Here is a 26,936-nt window from a genome sequence, read left to right on the forward strand (position 1 = left end):
GACAAAGGGCAAAAGTGTGAGTTAAATATGGTAGGATGATATCTTTAAAAAAGTAAAATAAAAATAAGGAGTGAGAAAGAGGAATGCATTGGGAGAACAGGGAAGGGAGAAATAGAATGAGATAAATTATTTCACATAAAAGAAGCAAGAAAGAGCTTTAAAATAGAGGGGGTGATGGGACGGGTGGGAAAGGGACCCCTTACCCTACAGGAAAGTAGGAGGGAAAGGGGATAAGAGTGGAGGATGGAAGGCTAATAGAAAAGAAGGTGATGTGGTGGTCAGAAACTAAACATATTTGAGGATGGACAGAATGAAAGGAGAGAGAAAAGGATAAATGGGTGGAGGGAATAGGATGGAGAGTATTACATAGCAATTATAATGGTGAAAATTTTATTTACAAATATCCCTAATTGAAGCCTCATTGCTCAACTATATAGACAAATAAGTCAAATATGTAAAAATATGTCCTCCAGTTGATAATCAAAGGACATGAAGCAGTTCTCAAAGTAATTAGAGGTCTCTATAGTCATATGAAAAATGTTTTAAATGGTTATTAATTAGAGGAATGCAAATTAAAACAACTCTGAGCAACCGCCCCACATCTAGCAGATTGGCTATTGTAACAAAAGGAAAATGACAAAACTTGGAGATGTGGGAAAATTGAAATACTAATGCACTTTTAGGGGAGTTGTGAACTGCTTTAACTATTCTGGAGAGCACTTTGGACCTATGATCAAAGGACTAGGAAACAGTACATACCCTTCAACCCAGCAATACCATTACTAGGTTTATATCCTAAGGAGGAAAAAAAAACAAAAAGGAAAAGAATCTGTATGTACAAAAATATTTACAGCAGCTCTTTTTCTGGTCGCGAAGAATTGAAAAGTGTGCAAATGTGCATTAATTGGGGAATGGCTGAGTAAGTATAGTATATGATTGTAACTGAATACTATTATACCATAAGAAACGATAAGCAGGAGCTCAGAAAAACCTGGAAAGCCTTATGCATTCTGAACCAGAGAGAAGTAAGCAGAACCAATGAACAACTGTGAATGACTTAGCTATTCTCAGTAATACAATGATCCAAATCAATCCCAAAGAACTCCTGATAAAAACGAAAATGCTATCTGCTTCCAGAGAACTGATAGAATTTGAATCCAGATCAAAGCAAACTTTTTTCACTTTCTAAATATTTTTCTTCAAGTTTCCTTCCACAAAAGGATTAATATGAAAAAAACATGTTTTATATGATTGTACATGTAAAATCTTTAATGAATGGCTTACCATCTTGGGGGGGAGGGAGGGAGGGAGAGAATTCAAGACTCAAAATTCTTTTTTAAATGTTGAAAAATGTTTTTACATGCAATTAGGGGAAAATAAAATAATTTTAAATATTGTTAGGAAAATTGGAAAGCAATCTGATAGAAAACTAGATATAAACTAACATATTTTACCATTTATTAAGATAAGATCAAAATGGATATATGACCTAGTCATAAAGGGAGATATCTTAAGCAAATCAGAACATCAAACATATTTCCTAGCAGATTTATGGATTGGAAAAGAATTTATTCATAAATAAGAGATAGAAAGCAATAAGCATTATGAGATATAAAATTAATAATTTAAAATACTTTAAACTAAAACATTTTATATAAATAAAACTAATGTAGCCAAGATAAGAAGGAAAGCAGTAAATTAGAACGACAAACTTGTATAGTTTCTCAGAGATCTCATATATAAAATATGTTGGGAAATTTGTCAAATATATAAGAATGTTAGCCATTCCCCAATTGATAAATGGTCTAAAGATTTGAAGGGTTAGTTTTTAGGTGAAGAAATCAAAGCTATATATGATATATGAAGAAATGCTCTAAGTAATCATTGATTAGAGAAATGCAAAACAAAATGACTCCAAGATATCATCTCACACCTATCAGATTGGCTAAAATGACAAAAGAACAAAATGACAAACATTGGAGGGGATGTGGAAAAATGAGGACACTGATACACTGTTGGTGGAACTGTGAACTGATTCAACTATTCTGGAGAGCAAAATTTATTTTAGATAGTCGTTTGAAAAATACTTTATATGGTCAAAGAAATAGAAATCTTTGTATACTTTTCAGTCCAGCAATATCACTGTTGGGTTTATTTCCTAAGGTGATGGGTGTGGGGGGGAGAACCTATATGTTCTACAATATTTATAGCAGCTCTTTTTGTGGTGGCAAAGAACTGAACATTGAAGAGATGCCCATCAATTGGGGAATGGCTAAATAAGTTGAGTCATGTGAATATGATGGAATAAATGACCATCAGATTAACTTGAGAAAAAATATGGAAAATAAACATGAAATTATGAAGAGTAAAACAAGCAGAATCAAGAGAACATAATAGTGACAAAAATATTGTTTGACAAATTATTTGTGTATGTCTACCTCCAGAGAAAGAACTGATAAATAGAAATAAGATGTGTTATATATACATATAACTTTTTGTCAAATGATGCCTTCTCTAATGGTGATGGGGAGAATAAAAGGGATTAACTGAGTATTTTAAAATAACAAATAAATAAAATTTAAACCCCCTATTATTTACAAGTAACAATAATGGAAACCAAGCATAGATTGGAAACTGTGGCTTTCTTTTTTAAACTCCTACTTTGACATTATTTTGGTAGATCTGTGATCCTGGGGATAAGAATAAACTTGTACCATCTATTCTCAAGAGGATATCCTGAGAATCAAATGAAATATATTTGGTGGCTTTAAAAACACAATGTATATGAGTAAAGTGTGACCTTTTTTCATATTATTTAGAAGTGTATGAAGTATATCCTTTCTCCATCTCAGTTAAACTGAGGATTAAAAAGTCAGTCATTCATACTCTGACTTGCCTCAAAATCTATTGCCCCCCTCCATACCAACCCCTCAAAATAACACACACACTGACACGTGAAACGAAGGAAAGGAAAGGCAAGTTTATTTAGAGGTACTGGTAGGGTAGATAGCTGCAAATGATCAGAGTTGTTTGTGGCTCTTTGCAGATACCTGAGGAAAACAGCATGTGAAGAAGAGCAGATTCTATCATTTTGGAATTGTGTGGCTTCTTAGGGATTCTAAGATTCATGCTAAAGATTCAAAAAGAGAGAAAAGAGACTATAAGATGTAAGGAGCCTGATATACAAGAGCCTGTCCAAGTCACCCCAGGCAGTCATCAGTACATCCCAATATACTCACTCTTCTCAGAGATGGGATACTCATCTTTTCGTCCCCCTCCCACTTCCCTTGCCCATGTAGGAATTCTAAAATAAGCTTCATTATTCAGTCAGTTCTCACCAGTCTTTCGTCCTAAGTTGGGGGTAGGAAGAACATAAACCTCTTTCCATGTTATCTGATGAAAGCTCACATATTTTAGAAAGCCATTTGCAAATACTTTATACCATATATACATATAGAACATACATTATATCATTTGATGCTAGGAACCCTCAAGATAGATGAGGTTTGTTCTTCATCTCATTTCATATTTAGAGATGGAATTACTTTGGACAAAGTTTCCTGTAATGGGGAGGGGGGGGGGAGACATCTCATTTCCTTTATAGTTAGTAAAACTGAGCAAAATTTCTATGGGAGTCTACAGTTTGGCAGTGGAGATGGGGAGGTAGAAAAGGGAAGGATTGTGGAAATGGGGAAAAAAAAAACCTGAAAGAACAATGAGCCATGAGCTTGGATGGAGCAGCTCCCTTTCCAGGAAGAGGTGAAAGGAAATGTGAGGGAAGGGTAGATAATTGTCTTCCAGTAACCATTGGAAGCTGTCAGGTGGGGCCAAATTTTGGTAGCCAGATAATTTTGCCATTAAAGGTCAGGCTAGAATGACTCCGTCTTTCCTGAGCTCTCTCCAGTCTAAAATTGGAATCAATACCTTGCCTTCCTATCTTTCTCCTCCGATGTCTTCTAAGTTTTTTCTCATTTTTCTCCTGAGTTGAAGCGTCACTGTTAGACCTGAAGCCCCATACATAGTCACTGAACTTTGCCATCTCTATTTCATTCCCTAGTGGTGAAATCCTTGTTGAAAGAAATACTTCTTCCACTATCCCAGGTTTTCCCCACCAGTCCCCACAAACTTGCAACTCCAAAGCAGCTAGATCTAAATGACTCTCCCCTTATATATGATTGGCTGCTGTGATTAGGGAACTCCTTTAGCCTCATCATAATGTCTCCAGGGTAATGTCAGCTGAGGTAGTAAAGGGGAGGTCCATGGGAGAGAGAGACCACATTGAAGCAGAAACATTTTAATATGTTATGCACATTTAAAAAGCACTTCCTAGAACTTTCTGGAGCTCAGAGTCTCCCCATGCCTGGAAAAAAGAAGCATGTGGAAGCCATGAGCCACAATTGAGTCTAAAAGAAAAGTTGTCTTTCCCACAGTTCAGTGGGCAAAGTCTTCAGAACACACTCTTCCTTGGTCCATAGTCTTCCCATCTAAAGCACAAAGGAAGATGGTGTTTTCCAATAGGAAGAGCATGACTGGCTCTAAAGTGAGAAGAACCAGATTCAAATCTCAGTTCTATCACTTCCTTCCTTCATGACTTTTTGGCCTCTCTGGCCCTCAGTTTTCCTTCTATGTAAAATGATAGGGTTGAATTGAAGGGCTGAGGCTTTTCTACTCAAAAGGATCTTAGAGACTATCTTCTCTACCTCTTTCTATATAAGAAGCTGAGGCCATGAGAGGGAATGTGGAAGAGAAATTAGATAGCCCAAGATTCCTTGCTGGAGAAGAAATGCATTCTTTTCACTTCTGGGAAGAAGTTAATAATGAAGATGCAAAGAGATTTCATTTCTCTAGAATTATCAAAAGCTACTTTAATCTGAAGCCAGGAGGTTTTCTCAAGGTCTCTTCTAGCACTATCACTCTATGATTCCCAAGCTTCTGTCCACACAACTCTGGTGCTTCTAGCTTCTACACTTGTCTTTTCTTGATCCTTCCTCTTCACTAAGGGTTTACCCACTTTCCATTCTAAGTTATTGCATATTATATAACCCTCTTTTTATTCATAGTGCCTAGTACAGTGTGTATTTGTGAAGAGAGAGAGAGAGAGAGAGAGAGAGAGAGAGAGAGAGAGACTGAATGTGTATTAGCACTGCTATAGAGATTTCCTAAAGAGAAAACTGTCTATCAGGGACATAATCCTGCAGTCCTGAGGTATTGTGGCATTGAAACAAAATATCCACTGGGTATGACCAAGCTGAAAAAACTTGGTTTAGGAAAGAATGTGTTCCTGGCAAAAGATTGTATCTGGTGCACAAGGATCATTTCAGCCAAATATAGCCCCGTATGTTAACTGATAAGATGGTTTAAGTTGATTAAATTAAATGCTGATGAGAATATGGAGAAACAAGCCTAATATTATAATGCTAGAGCACCTGTGAATTGTTTTTTAGAAAACAAGTTGGAATTACACATTAAGACTTGTAAAGCTATTGATGATAATTTACCTAGGAATCCCATTACTGGGATTAGGCCCTCAGAGCATTATAGAGAAGGTAAAAAGCTGTGTATGTATGAAAATATTCAGCAAGTTTTGTTTGTAATGACAAAACAACTAGAAATAACCCAAATGCACTGACTTGGAGAAATGGCTGAATGGATTGTGACATTTGAATGTAATGGATTGTATTATGTTAGAAATGATACATATTAGAAATATAAAGAAAATAATGGAAATATATGAAGTGAAGAAAAGAGAATGAGAATAACATACTATGATTACATTTAAAAATAACAGCCACAAAATTAAGAAAAAAGTATCAAAGTAAAACATTCAAAGGGAACTCAAAAGCAGAGGATGTATATATTAGCACACATCAATAATTTACATATTTTAAAACAAATTGTAAATAAACAATATGGAACTTATGATTTGAACATTTGTTTATCTAAATGTAATTTTGGTGGTGGTGGTAGTTATTAAGTATATATTAAAAATTTTAAAGAGAAAACTGCCTACCACTACAAATTGTTGTGTTAGAAGAGTTAAGTTCTTTACATAAGAGGAAACTGAGGCCCAAGGATCCAATGGAGAAGGAAATGGCAAACTATGCCAAGAAAACCCCATAGATAGCTATAGACAATGAAATCATGAAGAGTTGGACATAACTGAATGACTGAACAACAACAGAGACCAAAGAAGGTTAAACTGACTGGACCAGTATCACACGGCAAGTAAACACAATCTTAGAGAGTTATCTGGGGCAATGATAAAATTAATGATTGCCCAATACAATATTAGAGGAACTGAAATCTTCTTGATTTAGGGGAGATTATCAACTATTACATGCTGTCATAGATAGTATAAATCCTATCCTGAGTTCATAGGTTATATGAGAAAAGTTGGATATGGGAGGAATATTTAGGAGATAAAATAAAGTGGAAAAAGGCATTCTTGAGAAATAGTGATGAGTCATAGCCAGTCAACTAGTATTTGTGAATTTCCAAGAACTATGCTGAGTTGAGGATACAAAGAAAGACCAACAGCCCTTGATCTCAAGAAGTCATAGCATAATGGGGGAGAAAATGTGTAAACAATTATGTTCAAACAAAATATAGATAACTTAAGAGCAATATCAGAAGGTATTAAAGTTAAGGAGAACTAGGAAAGGCTTCTGAGACTTGAAGGGAGCCGGAAAAGGTAGGAGGTGGAGATGAGGAGGAAGAGTGTTCCAGGCATAGCTGACAACCAGAAAAAATACTCAGAGTAGAAAGCTAGGTGGCTTAGTGATTACAGAGTCAAATCTGGAGATGGGAGGTCGTAAATTCAAATCTGACCTCGGATACTTCCTAGCTTTGTGACTGGGGAAGTCACTTAATCCCAATTGCCTAGTCCTTACTGCTCTTCTACTTTGGAACCAATACTTAGAATTGATTCTAAGATGGAAGGCAAGGGTTTTTATTTTTAAAAAAGAAGAAGAAGAAAATTCCCAGAGAGAGGTGGAGTATCATATATGAAGAACAGCAAAAAGGTCATTGCTGAAAGTCTCAAAAAAAAAAAAAGTTTGAATGGCCAGTTGCTATGGATCCAGGATTTCTATTCATGTATAGGTTGGAATAGAACACTTCGAGTTCTCAAAGTTCTGATTTCTACCCATGGGGTCCTCCTTCCCCAGCTTCAATACCTGACTCCAAATCTATCCTAATATGAAACCTTCTAAGATACCCTGTAGAATATTTATTTGCCCTGGACTCAGTGGCAGGGGAAGGTTGCTGACTTCAGAGTGTGATTTCAGGCTTGAGAAACACCTACCTTGCCTGAGTCCTCCTGCTTGGAGGAACCTAAAACTCCCCAATGTTAGCCAAATTCTTTTGACCTAAGAAGTTAGTTATCCTTTCTTTAAAATTCAAACATCTTGGGAGAGACCACACTTTTAGATTTATCATGCTCACTAGTAACTAAGCATGAATGACTTTATGCAGTTTTTTTCTAAGAGGGAAAGAGAGGAAGCATCAGGGCACTGGGTGTTGGGAGGTTTGGAGCAATGGTTGGGGTGAGGGAAAGGAATGGGAATAATGGGCTGATTTTACCCTTTTGGCTTAAGTATCTCTAACTTTCTGATCCTCTTTTACCCCAACATATATTGGTTTGGTTTAAACTAAGTACATAAAGATTCCTGTGCGCACATATTGACTTTAAAAACCACATGTTAATGTTATCTAAGCTTTATTTTTAGCCATTTCATTAACTATTTCTCGATTATATTTTCATTTGGTTCTATGTACTCAAAAGTGCATCTGACACCTCTGATTTAGATAATACACATTTAGAGATCTAGAGCCTTGAAGGATTGATGAGCAAATGTATTTTGACTATGTTGCATGTGTTTGCTTATTTTCCTGTGCCTGTATGAGGCCACAGGCTCCTCTTGGATTCCATCATTCTGTTTCTAGGGTCTATGTTCTTGACAGAGGTACATGCATAACAGATTTGGAAGAGGGGGTTCCAAGGGTCAAGAGACTACCTACAGAAATAACTTCAGAGTCAAATTCCTAGAAGTCCCACAAGCATTAATATTTGAAGAAAGAATCATACTTCTCACACCCCATAGTGCTTTTAACATTTCAAATGCTTTCATAGCCACTGTATCATTTGATGAGAATCAAAGGTTCTAGGCTGGAATCACAGCTCTACTATTTGGACTAATCACTTAATCTTTCTAGTCATCTCATCTGTCAAATGAGAGGGTTGACCTAGAATTACCTTTAAGATCTTTTACAGGTTTAGGTATTTGATTCCATTAAATCTGCAAAAATCATATTGGGTATTATCCCCCCATTTTCTAGAAGAGAAAACCAAGGCTCAGGGGAGTTTGATAATTTGTCCTAAGTCATACAAAATTCAGAATTAGGCCTCAGTCCTTTGTTATCTGAATCTTGGCCCCATTTTTTAAAACTCTTACCTTCAGAGTCTTATGGCTTAGATTTGAACCCAAGATCTCCTACCTCCAGGCTTGGCATTCAACCCACTGGGCCACCTAGCAGCCCCATCATGCTCATTTTGTTATCATGTCAACTCTTCTCACTCCTTTAATCCCCATCCTACTCCTCTTTCTTAACCCTTTCCAAAGGTTCCTTGATTAAAATAAGTTCTATATTAGTGCCAGTTCTCTCCTCTCTCCATTATCCCAGACTTATTTTTCATGAAGCATGGACAATCTTCTTCAGTCAATAAGGGTACTGACCTACACTCAATTTGCTTCTTCTTAACCCTATGCCTTTGGAGAAGTCATCCTCCCCAACTTAGTGTACTTTCTCCTCATTCCTCTCCATAAATCAATAGTCCTTTATACCCTCCAAATCTAGTTCAAAACTCAAATCCTTCAAGAAGCAGCAGATGGATCCCTCCAAACTCCAATAACTCATCCCCTTAGAATTTATGGATTCAGTTTAAATTATTTGCATTAGCACTCCTTTGTAAGTTATTTAATTCAGATTTTCAAAGTTTTATTTCCTTGTGTTCACCAATGCACTCCTAGTCAAGCTATATGCATCCAGTTCACAGAGCCTGCCTTCACCTGTTTGATAGTCCCTATCACCCCTTCCAGTGTCTGGAGCATAATGGGTATTTAATTCATGTTGGTTGATTCAATCCACTGTGTCAGCTGACTCAGAATGTAAGAAGCAAAGGCATTGAATTTTAATTTAAATGTCTCTCTACCTTTATAGGCTTCTATTTTCTCATCTACAAATGAGATAATTTCTCAAATCTTTTTATAAATAAATACTCCCTTCACTAATTGACTCAATTTCCTACTCTATTTCTCCATATAGTTTAATCTATTTCCTCTGCCCTACTATTGGCCCTGAGGTTGCTGACCTCGTAGGGTCATTGTGAGGTGAGGAGAAAGGACATCCTAGGTCACAATGAACTGAGACTTTTTATAGGGAGAGCTCCCTGGCCACAGGCTCAGGTTAACATCTTCAAGTAGGCTGCCTCAGGATTCAGGTGCTGGGTTCTTGGATAATATCTATCATGGCTCAATGCATATGGTACCTGCACAAACACCAATTTTCTGAGAAGATGAGGAGAAAGTCATGTCAACAGAGGATGAGAGAAAACCAAAAGAGAGGTAAATCTCACAGGTTTGAGTCTTGTGGATCAAAATGGAGAGAAATACATAAAGATGGAAGCAGGATGGTAGAAAGAAAGGTGGTTGTGGTTCAGTAATGCCTGACTTTGTGTGATCCCATTGGCCACAGCATGTCAGTACTGTCCATGGGGTTTTCTTGGCAAAGATGCTGGATTGGTTTGCCATTTCATTTCCATGTCTAGTGGATTAAGGCAAACAGGTTGTTATACAAATAGTAAGTGTCTAAGGTCACATTTGAACTCGGGTCTTTCTGACTCCAGACTCCATGTTCTTTTCATTTAAACATCTAGCTTGACTCTAGAAATACGAGGATAGTGAAATGGATTTGAGGAGGAACACAGAGAACTATGATTAAAGGAAATAAAGAAAAGAGGGTCCATGTTAATAATGTAAAGCTTTTGCCTTTGATAAAAAGTTCCCCCCTTCCCTCCCTCTTATTATATCTTGAATCATGATGGGCAATCCCAATCACTACCCCTAGAGACAGAGATAGTACATTTCCACTATTTCCCCTTTTTTGTCTTCTATACTTCTGTATATCAAGCTTCCAGTCATCTCTTCAACTGATCTCATTTTTCTGTATGTGAAATTAAGCTTTTTACCTTTTGCCAAGGCAGAATTCTCATGCCTCTTCTAATCTTGAATCTTGATGGGTAGGGTGTACCAGTTTATACTACCTTTAGAAACAATTCATTCTACTTCTACTTCTTTTATATTTCTCCATCAACTCTTCTCACCTTTCCTCTTTGTGAAATGACATCCAAAGTTATATTATGACCTAAAATACTATAACAAAATAGCAAAGGGACTTATAAAGAAATAAAGCTAAACCTTCTCAAAGGGCCTCCAGATACACAGGAACACTCCCCCTTAACCTTAACTTTGCCTCTGTTTCCTCACAGTGAATTGCTGTTATTACCACTGCAAGAGTATGGTTTGCTGAGGAGGCCCATATTTCCCTATGGTGCCACTGCCCCCTGCTTTCTACCTCGACGTTAAAGGGTCAGGACCGTCCAGAACAACTTTGCAACTTTTAAGTCCCATGAGCCCCCCAAAGCCCGCCCAGTATCAGGAACCTCTGGTCAATAAAATCTGATCACTGCAGCAAACAAACAAAGGCTCTGGGGTTGTCTTTTACTTTATATCCTGAGTAGCAGAGAACACAGAAAAAAAAATCAAATCTATTACCTATATGAGAACACTAGGGATGATGAGAATGATGAGTTCTGTCTTCATGAGTTCTGTCTTCAAGTGTAAGATGAGGAATTCTGCAAAACCTCTCTATGCCAGGGGTTCTTAACCTGGAGCCCAAGTGGATACTCAAGAGGTGCAAAAGATAAACATCAGTTTGACACATGAACTTGGGGATGGGGGATCACATTATTTCAAAATAACTGGTTTCCTCTATAACCATGTATTTTATGTGTTTTATAAAACATTATTTGGAGGAATCTAAATAAGTAATCAGACTGGATCTATAGCATGAAAAAAAAGGTTTAACTACCTGCTATGCTCATAAAGTTAGTTTCCTTTTGGTTCCAACATTCTTTTAGTTTATGAGTTTTTAAGTCAGTCTACAGAAATCCAGAAGTAGAGGGGGATCTCCTCATGTGACCCAGGTGCTCTAGCTTCTAAAGTTGTGGGTTAACATTAAACTGATCAATTGAAACATTTCCCAACAAAACAGCACCTTTCATGGAAATTTTTGAAGGTTGCTTTATCATTCTACCCAATGCAAGTTGCCTCCCTCCCAATTTTTCAATAATATAAGCATTCACATTCAGCAGGAGAGACGAGGGCAAATATTATTGGTTAACAACTCATAGTGAGTTTTAGTAACAGTGACATTTTGAATAGTAAAAATACCTATACTTTATACCATGATTCTCTTCTTAGGCATTTAGATGGAAGAAATTTTGTGCATTAATTTAGAGCTGAAAGATAGCTTAGAAACTTTAATAAACAACTCTTCAACTATGATAACCAGGGCTTCATACAGATGCATAGAGGAAGATGGGAGGTGAAATTTATTTCAAGTACATTATGTATATAGTTTGGGGTATCTAGACATGAGATTTCCTTGGTGTAAGGGAGCTGTCTCACTGAGCAAAATTCTCCCTCCACCAAATACAGACCAGCAACTACATTGGAAGTATTGATTTTTTGCCCACACTTTGTCCCTCTCAAGTCCTACCTTCGAAAGACTTGTTCTTTCTATTAAAGAGAGGAATCTAGCCTCCTCAATTTATGATAAGAAACCTGAGGCACATATATTGGTTAAATGAATTTGTCCAATGAGGTCACAGAGCTCTAGTGGGAAAGGAAAGGTTAGAAAGTGACAAAGTACATAAAAAGTCATTGAATCCTCCCCTTTTCCTTCCCATTAGAGCTGTATTAGAAGAGGAATTTGAACTCAAGTCCATCTTGACTCTAAGTAGGCAGTTGCTATATATCTTGTTTATAACTGCAAGACTGTAGGTAAATTTGACAAATAAGGGTAGTGAGGCCTTGTGCCTATTAACAGAGTAGGACTGTATTAATAGATATAAACATTGGGGGAGGAGGGAGTTTGGTTTTCTTTAAAATACAGAGCTCTGAAAAAAAGGAAAGATTTCAAACTCCCTTTGTTTTCCACACCTCTCATGCCAGAAATTTGATGCTAATACATCTCCACATAAAGGAAAGTACAGAGAATTGAAAATATATATATATATATACATATATATATATGTATATATATACACATAGTATAATAAAACTTGGGGAAGAGGAGGGAAGCAAACCAACTTTGCCTTATTTTCATGAAAATATACAGACCCCTGAACTGTTTGAATTCAAAGTCATGTCCCTTGGAATCTCAGAATCGTATGTCTAAAAGAGATGGTAGGATCTCCAAGATAACCCACACCTCCCTACCTCTTAACACGAGATTACCCAATACCTCTCCAAGCTGACCTTAAAGACCTACAGGAATGGGGAATGAAGGGACTGCATGTAATTCCCTCTCACATGCTCATAGTAGGTACAAGTGTTAAGTTGAATTTCATTATCCTAAAAGATATCTTCCAATCTATGAAATATCCTCAAGTTCTTTGCTCTGCAGTCTCTATCATCAGACTCTTCCAGGTGCTCTTGAGAAGGAAGGACCATAGAGAGAAAATACTAGGGATGGATTCAGGAGCAGTGAGCAAACAGACTAAAGGAGAAAGAGAAGCTATTCAAGAAGAGCAACCTCAGGAGCTTTTAGGGCACTTGTAAGAATGCTCTTTAATCTTCCCAGCTGGGTTGGACTGAGTACAACGTTTTCCCCTTATCTTTCCAAGCCTGGTCTCTGTTGCTCTAGAATTGGGAACTTGTTTAACCTCAGAAATCCCCCTTCCCTCCCATTATCAACCCTTCCTATCCAACTCTCCAACTCCAATGCTACCCCATCATCAAGTCTCCTCTCTATATCTCTCTCCCTCCTAGCCAGTAGCAGAGAGATGCAGCAACACAGTAGGCAGGGCTTACAGGCAGAACACAATGGAAGAGGGACCCTTTTTCACTACTGAGGTCAACATCTGGAGAGACTTAAGTTTCAGAGAGGGATTTATAACTGAGTCATCATATGTAAGGACTGTCAGCAGCTTCACGATGCTCGATCTTAATGAGCCCCAATCCCCATCCTGCTGGGAAGAACCAGCCCAGTGAAGACAAGGGCTGGGTTCCCCAGGAAAATTAATAGAGTTAAGCTTGAAATGGAGAAATGAGAGGGAGCCCAAGATCAAGGGAGCTTACAAGACAATATACAAACACCCTATCCCCTGACCCTATCTTTACCTAAAGTAGTCCACGGAAGATTCAAAGGAGTTATTAGATGAAAGAGGAAACAGTATTTTCAGGTTCATAAATACCATTTGTAAGAAAGAACTGACAGGGTCACCCCTCTGTCTCCAAGCAAGAGGAAGCCAAACTCAAACCCAATCTAGAGAGATGGGAGAGAAAAGCAAGTTTGTTTTCTGGTCTCAGGTTCTTCAGAAAACCAGCCATCTTTTTCCATGTTCCAATGCCAATAGGTAACTCAGAGCTACAGAAGGGCCATGTGAGCTTCATGGGGATAGGAGATGGGGAAAAAAAAGGGAGATTTCACGTCATCCCTGATGCTAAGTAAACTTTGGGCAACTTAAGTACCTATTTCATGCATGTCCCAGTTTCCTCATCTGAAAAAAAAAAGAAGAAGGAATAGTTTTTGATTGGTAAGGTCAGTGACCCGACCTCAAGAAACAATGATGAACTCAGAATTGGCTGTGCTTCTTGGATATAGCTACCTCCAGGCCTTCTTAGGATCACATGTGGCCTCCCCCAGCCCTGCCTAACTTATCACTAGCTTTTCTACACCATGGTAGAGTTAGTTGAAGAAAGGAACAGGTCTGATCATTGGGCATCTGATCCTTCCCAACCCCATGAGTCCAGATACTTTGTCCAATCTAAACACCCCTATTGACCGCACCCTTTGATTATGACTCACACACACCCCCATTGGGCTTTCTGTCTACTCAAGTTTCTTGTTTTAGGGTTGAGGAGGGGTTATGCTCCCAGACTCACTATGCAAAGGGGACTTTCTTTTTCTTTGTTTTGCTTTTTTTTTTCCACCAGTTTCCTGGGCCTGGCTTTTTTCCTCCAGATGATCTCAGCTTCTCCTTGGCAAGATCAATCCATTGGGGGTAGGAGGGGTCATGGTGGGGAAAAGAAATGTAGCTCTGCCTCTATGGCCATCACAGAAAATAAATGTTTTTAACCCTTCAAAATGAGTTCCTTTGAGGGGTTTTAGGAAGGACAGCCATTGTGAAGAAGAAAGTATATTTATTACTCTAAGTTAGGCTGACCTTCTTCTCCATTAGAAAGAATGTTCTCTAATTCCCAACCTATCTAAAATTACTCCTCCCACCCCAATTCTACATTCTCAATTCTTACGTCAAAAATAGGGTGTGACCCAGAATTTTTACTCCAATAACTATGACCAGGAAAGCTTAGTTGAAAGACCAATCAATTCAAATGACAGTCGGGGTTTTTCCTCCTCACAGTCCTCTGTTTCTACTTATAACTGCCCAAACCAGAACAGGGGTTGGAAGGGGGAAATGGCAGCCCTTTGTCATGTTTTCATGATGACAATGTATGTGACTGATTTGGGGGAACCAAACTAATGAATTCTTTAACAAAATATTAATAATTCCATCCGTGTCATAAAGCTAGAACCCTGGCCCTGAGGAGAGTCAGCTTTTTATGAGCAAAACAATTAAGGAAATCATGTGATATGCTTCTAAATAGTTTGAGAGAAACATGATAATACAAAAAATCTTTCTGCCTTATATCTGTGGACAGAAAAATGGATAGATTTTTTTTTTTTCTGAGAACCCATTAATATATTTAGCATAGGGCTAGGTCCTGTGAGGAGGGTGCTGGGGTAGAAAAAAAAAAGTCATACATTCTTCCCTTTAAGAAACTGTATTCCATGGAATTTATAAGACAATAAAAAGAGGAAAGTGATGGCAAAGACCAATCTAGAATGCTTTTTTATATAATAACCAAGAGGGTCCAGGAACAACCTAGAAATTCTTGAAGAGTTGTCCTTTCTTTGCTGAGGAGTCTAGCTTTCAAGACTAGAAATCATTTGTTGGGAGAAGGTTTAAGGTATAGGTAGGAATGCCTAATTACAAACTGGACAAGTGAACCTCTGAGGTCATTTTTAAGGAGGAACCTTTCTAAAACTGTAAGAACTAGAAAGTTGGAGGTTTTTTCTGGGTTGTTGTTGGGGGGTTATGTTTTGTTTTGGTTTGGTTTTAAGAAAGGTCCTGCTATTTTATTGGTGTAGGGAACTCCTAGTTAAGGAAATTAATTTCTATAAAGCAAATTGAGATCTCCTCTGCCAAGATTATATAGTCTTGAAAAGCTGTCTGGGAGTCATGGAGGACGATAAAGCCCAGATCTTAATGACTCTTGAACCACATCTCCAGCCACTATATCTTACCAGCCTCTGTCTTCTTGGTTATAGAATAAGAAGAAGAAGAAAAATGAAGGTGGGGCAGAGAGATCTATACTGTTAAATGCAGATTTCCCTATCTTGCCTTCAGAACTCTTTATCTATTGGATAATCTTACTCTAGATCATCATTGTCTCCCACAGTTCCTTCTTAACACTCTTATGCTCCTCATTCATGTTGTTATTCTCTCACTCAAAAGCCTTCCTTTGCTCCCAAATGCCAATTAAATAAAAACTTAGCTTTAAAGGTTTCCTATAGTCTAACTCCAATCTACCTTCCTGGTTTTTATGTTATATAATCCACTCTATCCCATGCTACAGCCCAACTGGACCTCCCAAGTTCAAAAGTAACCTTGACCATCCTTCTCTGATTAATCCAGTCTACAATGATGTCTCTCATCTATGAACTTAATTAAAATGGCTTTATTACATACATCGTTAAGGTATAAATCTCCTCATCTAGCACTTAGTTTATTCATTCAGTGTTACAACTATTATGTGCAAAGCACCATACCTTAGCCCTAGGTTACTGGAAATAGCTTTGTAATTTTTTTAATGACATAGTTCCTGCCCTCAAAAAGCATTTACATTCTACATGAAATGGGGTGAGGTGAAAGTTACTAGATGAATACAAATACATAGATATTTATAAGATATAATATGTATGTAAGATGTTAAGTTGATACATTATATAAGAGAGGATAATGGAAACAAAGAAGATATCCAAAGATAGGAAAATTTGAATATAGAACAGGAATTTTAATCTTAGATTAAAGACAAACAATAAGCTTATCATTGATCAACAAGTTCTGCACTGAGGACTCTCTTTGGGTTTAATAATACTATAGGCACTATGAAAGACCCAGAAAAAAAAAAACACATCTCTTCTAGGTAAAGAAAGATAGTATGATGCATTTGGACAAGAATAAAGGACAAAGTTAAGAGACCCAAATGTTAGTCTCAGCTCTGCCCTTTGTATTTTGTGTGAATAATTCCTCCACTTCTATAAGTCTCAATTTCCTCTTTTGTAAGACAAGAACTTGGATTCATAGTTTATAGTTTCTGGGTCCTTCAAGCTTTGACATTGGTGGTTCTATGAGATGATAATACCCACACAAAACATATAGTGAATTCCCTGGGGCCCTTCTGTAAATTAAATGTAGGAAAGAGTCATATCATTGAAAGAACAGAGAGGGACTTTCCATGTTTATACCAAAGTCTGTGAAAGAAATGTTTGAGATGGATTTCTGTCACATCTAGAGGAAAGAGTTTGCAGGCAATAATCCATACAGAATCCACTAGAAATGAGGAATAATAAAAAGAAAAGTTTCAAAATCAGAGAATAATAATATAGATTGAGTATAATCCCTGAGGAAGTGGAGAGTCACTGGTGTTCATGAAAACATTTTAGATTAATCTGGCAGAAATATACAGATTAGATTAGAGAACAGGTACACTTGGATGGACTAAGTCAATGAAGGTAGCCAGGAAGCAGCAATGTTGGCAGGACGTTAGACTATGAGTCTGCTCTAGGTTTGTAAAAGTAGAAATAAGCTAGAGAAGGAAATGGCAAAGCACTAGAGTAAGTTGCCAAGAAAACCCCAAATAGGATCACAGAGTCAGTCTGAAACATCTACACAACAAGAAAGTAGGAATTTAGGCGGGGAAAAGACTCTAGTAATGGAAACAGTTTGAAGGTGATAATCCAAATCAATAGATTTGATTTCCTGACTAGGAATGAGAAGAAAAGATTTCAAATAGGAAGGGAGGGAGGGGTAGAGATGAAGAAACTGTTCAGTTTAGCAACTGTTAAATTGAAGATTAAAAAGAAACATCCAAGTGGAAAATGACTTATAAGGAATTGGAGAATATTTTTCTTATGTGTATATAACTCAACTGTTTAAGGTGAACTGCTTTTGTTTAATGTTTTCATAAACTGTATTATAAAATTATTGGTTTCCTTCGTAACCCACATTATTTTATTTTTTACATCAAAAAACATTATTTGGATAGGAGGTTCATAGACTTTACTAAGCTGCCCAAAATGTCCATGATATAATGAAGTCCCCTGTTTTAAGGGATACAGGAAAGTCTTTCTAGGCTCCTTCTGCCCCACATTCTACCTATATAATTCTCATCTCCCCAATCAAATATAAATAATTTCTCTTGGGTCTCCTAAGGATCTGCCGAATAATAAAGAGTTAATTTAACTTCATTACTTATATTAGAATGACTTTGGTATTTGGAAAGGCCCTACACTGTGATAATTAAAAAAAAAAAAAGCCCTCCCCTACCTCTTCTTTTCCATATATGGTCCAAAGCCCATAAAGGTAGGATCTCACAATGGGGCCACACCCAGTTGCTCAGTCCCGCCCTCTCCACCTCATAATGGCCAAAGGGTTAAATAGACAAGCCCCTGGCCTGCGGCTCTTCAAAGCCCCCAGACTGGCAGCGAGCAACATGTCTACCAACAGGAGGATGAAAAGCAAAGGAGGGAGGAGAAATAAGAGCAGAGCTCCTCACAAGGGGGTGAAAAGAGCTGGTTCTAAAAGGAAATATCGTAAGACTGGGCTGAAGAGCAGAAAGAGAAGTGATGAAGGTGAGTAAGGGGATGAATGAGGACTTCCTAGAACCCTAAAATCTTGAGTTGGAAAAAAAGGGACTTCAGAGGTCACTTCTATAAAGTCCACACCCCTAATCAATACAGGAAAATCCCTTCTACACACACAGCATATCTGACCCAAGTGGGTCTTGGAGGCAGAGGCAGGGTGGTATAGTAGGAAGAGCCCTGGACCCATGGGGGGGTCAGGAGAACACCCCAAGTTTTTGAAGTCCTGGCTCTGCCACTTACCAAGATACGATCATAGGAAAGGCTTCTACTTCTGTGCCTCAGTTTCCTCATCTGTAAGTTGGGGATATTTGTTAAGAATGTTCCTTTGCAAGGGTTTCTTGTGATGGAAAAGTGCCTTTGTAAAACAGTTAACCTTATAAAGCTCTGGACAAGACTTGAGGGTGGTTATCAACTTGAATTTAGGTCTTTTTCCCCCTAAATTCTCTCATGACTTCCTGGTGCATCTGACTCTGAGAGCTTTATAATGTGCCCACAGCTGACATGATCAATAGTTGAAAGATATAGTATAGTTAGGGTAGTTAGCTAGGGTATACGCTTAAAGTAGGAACAAAAACCTACCCCTATCTCTGTCCTTCCTCACAGCTCACAGGACTTACCGTTCCAACTTGTGATCCCACCAAGAGCTCAGAGCTGCTGGACTTAGCAACATCAGTCCACAGTGAAAAAAAGGACAGGGGGTCTGCCAGGGGAACCAGAGGTTCGATCAGAGAAGGAAAACATATTGAATTGGGGAAAATCCAGGCTTGAGGAAATAAGGAATGTATAATGGCGTTTTTTTCCCCCCTAATAACATCTCAATAAAATTTAGAAACCTGGTAAAAACAAAAAAGTCCATGACAATTTTTCTTTGCTCTGATGAACCCCTGTGGGTTGGGGGAGGACTATCTCTCAGTCTTCAAGTAGTCTAGTACTAGTATAGTTACTGTATTGCCATCTTAGCCCCTTCTCACTTCAGTGTCCACCATGATCCCTCCATTCTTGGAAGAGGAAGTAGCCAGGTGGTAAAACCAATAAAAGAGTAGGTATATGAGTAAACTGTCAGGAACTAAATTCAGCCACTCCTCAAAAGGTCAAACTAATGTGCCCATGGGACACGGATGTCCCCATGGCATTTTTCCTTCCAAAGAAAATGCTTGAGAAAGAATTGGTCACACTTGTAAAAAAAACCCATCATCCTTGTCAAATGGCAACCTCTTGACCCAATATTGTCATGAAAAACTTCTTGAAGCATCCAGAGAAGCCACAGCAGTCCACAATAATGTCAGTCCTCCCCCAGTGTTTTTTCACTCCTTCATTGTAGGAAAATTATTCTAAATGACCCTTCATGCCTCTCCTTATAAATATCTAGAATAGGGGGTGGGTGTCAGAGTTGTTGTGCCAACTTTATCCAGCTTTTGGAAATTCACCAAGATATTTCTCTTCTAGTAACAAAACACTTTATTTGTGGTTCATGTTCTTTTTAGAAGAATGTCCTCTTTAAACTACATCTGGAGAAACTGAGGTACTACTTTTTTCTCCCATAGCACAAATATCGCCTGAAAAATGAACTTTTAAACTCCAGCTTTTATATATGCTTTGCTCATGATTTTTTTTAGAGTAGGCTTTCTTTTAAATGTTTTGAAAAAAAATCTACTCCCTGGAGAAAGTGGCCCCAAAATATGGTGGCTTTGAACATAAAAGGGATTTATTTGATCTGGCAGTAGGAAAAAAAAGGTGTTAGAAAAAAGATGGATCTTATGTATTTCTGATATACTTTTTAATTCTCTAAGATTCTCTTTGTTTCCCTCCCCCTCAGGAACTGTTCATGCAGGAAACCAAGGGAAAAAACAACAACTGCTGGCTGATTTAAATGGTCCTGCAACCCTTGGACAAAAGGTGTAATTGAAAAAAAATTCTCTTGAACCTTCTTGACTTGTTTGTTCTTTATTTTTAGTACTATTTTATCAACATTATCTGGGAAAGGCAAATTGGAGCTTGATATAAATACAGGGTTTTTAAATACTCTGTATAAAAATGATTAATCAATCATTCCATTACTTGTTCTAGCATTCCTAACTGATAGCTTTATTTGCAATCCAGCCAAGGTCTTAAAAGCTCAAAGGATGCCCACTTTACTACAATGTACAATGTATGTAGCACCTGAGATCTTTCCTCTTCCTCCTTCCTGACAGGAAGCACTCTAAACATAAGTGCAATGCCCTGAAAAAAAGGGCTAGAGATGTTTTACTTCTGAAGCCAAAGGAATTAGATTCAAAATCCCAGCTTCTCACTAGCAAAAACTAGCTCCAACTTTTACTCCAATTGGACTCCCAGATTCTAATTCCTTATCTCTAAAAGATTGAAATTAGCTTGCTCAATTTCCTTAGTTTTCCTCATCTATAGTAAAATAATCTTAGAGAGCATTTTCTAATTCTAAAGTTCTAATATAATTACAGTGATTATATTATAAAATATATCTGCATATTTCATATATTTGAATATATATCTATATGTTCCATTGCTATTACGCTGATCCCCTATCTAGTCCAGCTAACTAGTAGACTGTCCCCAAACCAGCTTTTTTAATGGACTTACTTCATATACATTTATTTTAATTTAAAATTTAAATTATTTTAATTTTATTTAAAATATCATATATTTTATAAGAGATGAGGTCTGGTGGGGGAGAGAAAGAGAGAGAGAGAGAGAAGTAGACTAACTCAGGGGGATGGATCAATCTTTTTAGTTCAATCATTATTTCCTTCCCCTCCCCTCTTTTTTCAAATGAGGAAATGCAAAGAGAAAGTCAAGGACTTAGGGCGGTCATAAAAATCACAAGAGTTTGAGGTTGTCAGAGGGGAAGATGTCCAACTTCCTCCTACCCCTCTGCTTCTATAGAGGAAACTGTGGTCCAAAAAAGGGAAGCTTATAAGACTTGCTTCCAAGGTCACATAAAAAGCAGTAAAAATATCAGTGGTAGTATTTGAACTCTGAGCCCAAATCAGTATTTCACTGTGTACCACAGTAGTGCCTTGGGCTCCATTTGTTTTCCACTAGACCTTATCAAAAGTAGAGATTAAACTACAACTTCTAGAAGTCTGTGGAGAATGACTGCTGAGTTAACAAGAAAAGTTGGGTTCTGAGTAGCAGAAAACTCAAAACCTGGGAATGAGGAAATGCCTTGAAGGGCTTACTTTTTAAAGAATTCGACATTCCTTTCAATAAAAAATATAATCACATATCTACCCCCAAACCCCACCATATTTGGGCATTTGACAAATATTAACTTTTGTATACAAATAGTACCTGTCCTCAAGAGGGGGTAGTACTTAAAGAGTTATCAATATTATTGAAATCTTCAAGAATTCAGGCTTATAAACAGGGAAGGTTTAGTCTTTGTGGGGAAGGTTTGATTTATATTAGTAAAAATAAATGAGAAGCCATCCCAACATATATTGATGGGAGAAAGTATCTTTTTCAAAAATAAGCCCTTACCTCTGTCTAAGAATCTACACTAAAATATATCAATTCCAAGACGGAAAAGGTAGTAAGAGCTAGATAATTGAGGTTAATTAACTTGTGTCCAGCTGGAATCCATGTTCTCTCCCTCCCGCTTCTCCCCTGATCTCTAGTAGTTTCTTAAGGACCTCTAGAGGAAAGACTCAAATTCCAGCTTCTCATGGTCTGAATTGACTTCACTCCGTGAAGGTTGTCTGTTTCATCATCTGTAAAATGGTCTTTTCAGGCAACTGTTTTGCTTTTTAATACAGATACAATATTGCACAATGTAGACGGACCAAATTCCACCTTGTGGAGTTGGTATAGGCTCCTTTTGACATCTTTTCAAATAAACAGGAATGAGTAATAGTGGCTCATCCTTGGGTGGGCAGGACAATAGACGGAGCTCTTCCATGCAAGCTCCTCCCCGCCAAATACATATATACATAGAGATGAAATTAAAGGCCCAGAGAGGGATGTTCATGGGTGAGCAAGAATTTGAACTCCAGCCCAGTGGCTTGACAAGCCAAGTTTGCCCTTTTTGTATAGATTTCCTGTAGTTAATAAGGACTTTATTTCCAACCTCCATTTTCTCTCATGCAGTGAGTAGTATGTCCTGAAGCGATCATTTGTGTGTGTGTGTGTGTGTGCGTGCACGCGTGTGTGTGTTTAAAAAAAAAAGATAATGATCTTGGCCACAAACTGTATTCTAGGTCACCTTGACCTCCCTTGTTAAAATTTGGGACTTAGCCTTCTACTTCCAGGGCCAAATAAAGACTACTGATAAAAGTTAACAAATCCAGCTGGAGAAACTCTCATTATGAAAGAACCTGGCACATAGTAGGAGCTTAATAAAATGCTTTATTGACTGATTTTTGCAAGAGATCATGTTTGGGCATGTTTTCTAGACCTGTGATCGCCCCCACCCATCAGTTTCTCCTAAGAAAAGTAGAAAAAAGCTCCAGAAAACCCAATAGTAAACAAAGGATAATCTGGAATAATGCCCAGAGATTCAATAGAGAAGAGAAAAAAACAAAAACAAAAACAAAAAACCATTGGCAACTAGTAGGAGAGCAGGCCCTAGGGCTGCTAGCAACTTGCTTTTCCTACCTCTGACATGCTCTTTGTGGCATGTCCAGGGAGTTCCTTTTCCAAACATCTGAGTCCAGACATATCATGATCTCTAAACTTTTACATCTAATCAATAAACAGGACAGTTGATTTGTGCAGACTGCTTCAGTGATAGTGTTATCTATTGAATAAGACAGACTAAAGTGGGAAAAGCTCTGTTTTTTTCTCTTAAGAAATAAGTAAAATGAAAGATGGCTTCCATGACTTTCACTTACTTATTACGGTGCTTACTAAAAGAACTGCAAAACTACATTTCTTAGAGGGCCGAATCTTACTAATAGTGTCACCTAAAACTAAAAGTTGCTTTAAGGAGTTAATTTAATATCAGTTATAAAGATTACTGAGAGTCAGGAGATTCACAGTCATCTGAGTGGTGGCTATACTTTACCAGCCATTTAAGGCAAATTAAATGATTTTGGGCCTAGGCTGCTATATGGCTATACAATCATTTGAGTCTATAGGACTTGAAGTCCTTCCTACAGAACTGAAACTTGGAGAATAAATCTAGTCCTTACACCTCCTCCAAGCTAGACTTTTTCTAATAAACTCTTGAATAGTCAGTGTAATTAATGAGGCAACCAAGATCACTTCCAGTTATGGTTCAGGATCTCCTTAGCCCATCTATCCTCTCTATAATGATAAGACAAAACTGGAACAGTTTAGAGAATGATTAAACAAACTAAATATGAATATAATATTGGTCCATAAGAAATAATGAAAGAGGCTTTCAGAGAAACCTGGAAAGATTTGTAATAACTAATACAGGATCAAAGTCCAACACAAGAGGAAATTATCTAACAAAACTGTGAAGACAAGAAGGTTTTGAAAGACTTAAAAATTCTGATCAACAATGGTATTAACCATAATTCTAGAGGACCGGTGATGAAATATGCTATTCACCTCTGATCAAGAGATGATGGACTCAAGGAACATATTAAAAACTTCTTCTTTTGGATATGACCAGTATGGAAATTTGTTTTAACTGTGTATGTGTCATGAGGTTTTTTTTTTCAAAGAAGGGAAGCTGGGAGGGAGAGAGAGTAAATATTAAAAAAAGAAGATAAAATATTACATAAAAATAACACTGAACTGGGAGACAAAACCCCACTTCTTACCAGCTTCCCCATCTACCTGTTTATGAAGGAATCCCTATTCCCTTTAAAATCTCTTTTATTTCGCCTTTCTCTGGAGTCATTCTATGAGCAACATCACTCAGCCTGCTATTTAGAATTCATAAATATAAATATATAAATTTATATATATATATATATATATATATGAAAGAGATAGTGTACTCAGAGAAACAGAGACAGACAGAGAAAGAAAAGATGTGGAGATAGTGTATTGACCCTTGGGAATAAATCACACATAAGGAAGAAACAATATTATTAGGGAAATATCTCATAATTTAAAGCAGGACAGTCCCTGATAAACTGGGGGTTTTCTCCTTCCTGGCTCCCTGAGACTTCTGGTTTCCTTTCCTAGTTCTTTCACTCCAAATCCTGTTAAAGCTCTAGGCCTAAACTGCCTGGTAACTTGAGGGATGAAGGCTCTTCCTGGCTAGTTCTCTACTTCATTGCTGCCTCTAATTGTATATTGAACTCTTAGGGTAACATCTTTGACCTTTACAATAGCTTCTCTGTCTCAGTTTCAGTCTCTGTCTCTGTGTCTCTGTCTTTCTCTCTGTTTCTCTCTCTGTGTCTTTGTCTTTCTCCATACCTGCCCATCCCTGCTAGATCCTGTCAGCTATCTCTACTCAGTCTCCTTCCCCTTCCCCAAACTGCTCTTTAAATTTTTTCTTGATGGGTGTAGGCTTTTATTGTTTGTTCCCTTGTTGCTCAGACTACTCCCTGAATGTCTAGGTCCAAAGGTTTTCATCTATTGTATAAGTATCCCCCTGTTTCTGCTCAGAATTTAACACTAACAAAGCCTCTTTGTTAAGAAGATGGTTCTTTTCTATAGCAAGGGGAGGAGGGTACATTACACTAGACATACAGTTGGGAGAGATGCTATTCATCAAATATCACCACCAGGCTAGTGGCTATCCTCCAACCTCCAACATCCAGCATCCTATCTAGCAGCACATTTATTAAAAATTGAAAAGGAGAGAAGGGAGACCTAGGATATTGGAACAACATCCCAAGATGGTTGATAGTGACAAAGATTTCTTAGACACCCACTGTTTGGGAAACAAAGGGATGATGGATCCACATTGTGAATAAGAAATAGGGTCCCTGACTATATATATCATCATACAAATGTTCCCAAAGAGGTTAAGTGTGACCTGAGGGAGCTAGAATAGAACCCAGGTTTCCTGATTCTTGGAATGTCCATACAAAGTGCACCTTCTTTCTCTCACTAATGAATCTTCCTGGAGCCTCCATTTAGTGGAAGAGCAATCTAGTCTGACTACATTCACCTCTTAGTACTATTCCTATCTTTCGGAACTTAAAAGCCATGTTCCATTCATCCTCTCCACGTCATCTCTTTGAGGGCAGGGACTCTTTTTTGTTTGTTTGTATAAATATGTTTTCCCAATGCTTAGCACAGTCCCCTGGTACATAGTTATGAATGTTTGTTTCCTTCCTGATCACATCTGGATGCCTGACATATGGACAAAAGTACATCTAGACAATAGCACAAAACAAGAGGACCTAGAGAGTTCTTCCACATTTTGACAGAGGTGTCTATAAAGAGAGAGTAGCTATAGAATCGGGAATTTTAAGTCAGAAGGGACCTTAGTGATTTTATTAGATCAGATGCAGAATTGAAAAAAGGATTTCAGAGGTTATTTAGGCCCAATCCCTTCATTTAAGAAATGAAAAAAACCAAGATCCAGAAAGTTCACATATTGTATACAAATAGTGCAATTGAACCCAAACTTTCTGATTTGCCCTGCACCATGTTTGCCTCAATGGAAGTGAATTAAATTCATTTTATAACAACAACAATAAAAAAAGATCTTCTGAAATGTGTGTGTTTGGTGGGATATTTTTAAAGATAGCTTAGTATCCTAAATGAAGCAAAACAAGTCCCTTATTGTCAGAGACTCCAAACCTATAAAGATGAAATTAATTGGGGTTACTTTCAAGATGAAGAAACCTGAGACCCCATGAGAAGGGGAGTGACCTTGCTCACCATCACATGGTAGGCCCTACATAACTGTCATTTAAACTCAGATCTATTGACTCTGACAGTGTCTCTGGCCCAAGACTCACACTGTCTTAAGGGACAAGAAAGGGTTAGTTAACTCATAGGGAAGATTTTCCAGTCTCACAGCCCATTTTTGTGTCTAAAGAGAAAGAAAAAAGAAGAAAAGGATTGTGCTGTTATGGGCTACAACAGAACCATTGTCTTTCCCTGGAGAGAGGAAGGTAGAGCCAAGGGGGATAGGATGGAGGGAACAGTGTTGGGTGGGGCATCCTGGCAGCCTTGATTTCATCTAGGAATTGCTGGACAGATGCCCAGATGTGTGTGCTGGGTGTGGCAAGGAGCTAGGAGGTAGAGTATGAAGGATTTGAACATCCTGAAAATCTGGGGTGCATAGTGGTGGAGTAGGGAAAGGAGGATTAGGAGAAGGAGGGAGATGCCTTTTACAGAGAAAAGCGTGAATCAAAAAATCCTAGGAAGAGACCAGATTTAGTTTGAGAGAGCAGTGAAGTTGAAAAAATATATTGTTATGTCAAATCAGACTCTGTAACTGTCATGTGCCATTTCCAGATCTTGCCCAGTCCTCTCTCCATGCCAACCCCAAGTTCCTGACAAATGTAATCTTATCCCTCCTTGAATTTTATTACAGCATTTTGTCTGAATCTGGCTTTTGTCCTTATCTCCTAGTATCAGCAGGGTTATGGATTTAAACCTGGAAGGGACAGAGTGAAAATCCACTGTGAGAAGGTAAGAGTAGTGTTAGTAGAAGTCTACGAAAGCTATGCTTATATTTACTTGAGAGAGGATTCAGTCACTGGGGTTAACAATTCATGTAAACAGAAGCTCCAGAGGATAGGTTTATTCCAATGTGGCCTAGAGAGCAT

General features: G+C 37.8%; 1 protein-coding gene and 4 long non-coding RNA genes across 7 annotated transcripts in view; 2 read left to right on the forward strand and 3 right to left on the reverse strand.

Moving 5' to 3' along the window:
- The window catches only part of LOC107649879 (uncharacterized), a 109,226-nt gene that overhangs the window by 46,324 nt on the left and 35,966 nt on the right, over positions 1–26,936 (reverse strand). The window lies entirely within an intron of this gene.
- Positions 2,959–5,754, reverse strand: LOC103104038 (uncharacterized). Its single transcript, XR_471707.3, has 2 exons — positions 3,925–5,754; positions 2,959–3,130 (listed from the first exon to the last, which is right to left on the reverse strand). It is a non-coding gene; the product is annotated as an uncharacterized LOC103104038 (long non-coding RNA).
- On the forward strand, positions 9,324–10,761 carry LOC103103908 (uncharacterized). Its single transcript, XR_471706.3, has 2 exons — positions 9,324–9,623; positions 10,547–10,761. It is a non-coding gene; the product is annotated as an uncharacterized LOC103103908 (long non-coding RNA).
- Positions 9,479–17,944, reverse strand: LOC130455885 (uncharacterized). Of its 2 annotated transcripts, XR_008914116.1 has the most exons (3): positions 13,952–16,374; positions 13,464–13,843; positions 9,479–10,963 (listed from the first exon to the last, which is right to left on the reverse strand). It is a non-coding gene; the product is annotated as an uncharacterized LOC130455885 (long non-coding RNA). The 2 variants fall into 2 exon arrangements; XR_008914115.1 differs by having other exon boundaries at positions 9,479–13,843; positions 13,952–17,944.
- Positions 17,991–20,200, forward strand: TNP1 (transition protein 1). Of its 2 annotated transcripts, none has more exons than XM_056807899.1 (2): positions 17,991–18,261; positions 20,090–20,200. In XM_056807899.1, the coding sequence occupies exons 1-2, from the start codon at positions 18,006–18,008 to the stop codon at positions 20,173–20,175; spliced, it is 342 nt and encodes a 113-aa protein (XP_056663877.1). In that variant the 5' UTR covers positions 17,991–18,005; the 3' UTR covers positions 20,176–20,200. The 2 variants fall into 2 exon arrangements, with proteins under 2 accessions (XP_056663877.1, XP_001363640.4); XM_001363603.4 differs by lacking the exon at positions 20,090–20,200 and adding an exon at positions 18,877–19,123.

Source organism: Monodelphis domestica, chromosome 8 (assembly GCF_027887165.1).
Source record: "Monodelphis domestica isolate mMonDom1 chromosome 8, mMonDom1.pri, whole genome shotgun sequence".
NCBI lineage: Eukaryota > Metazoa > Chordata > Mammalia > Didelphimorphia > Didelphidae > Monodelphis > Monodelphis domestica.

Excerpts from the sequence above, each read along its gene's own strand:
- TNP1 (XM_056807899.1), top strand. The coding sequence starts at position 18,006 with ATGGGGCCACACCCAGTTGCTCAGTCCCGCCCTCTCCACCTCATAATG. Across the intron at positions 18,262-20,089 it reads CAGAAAGAGAAGTGATGAAG|GAACTGTTCATGCAGGAAAC; the intron begins GTGAGTAAGGGG and ends CCTCCCCCTCAG.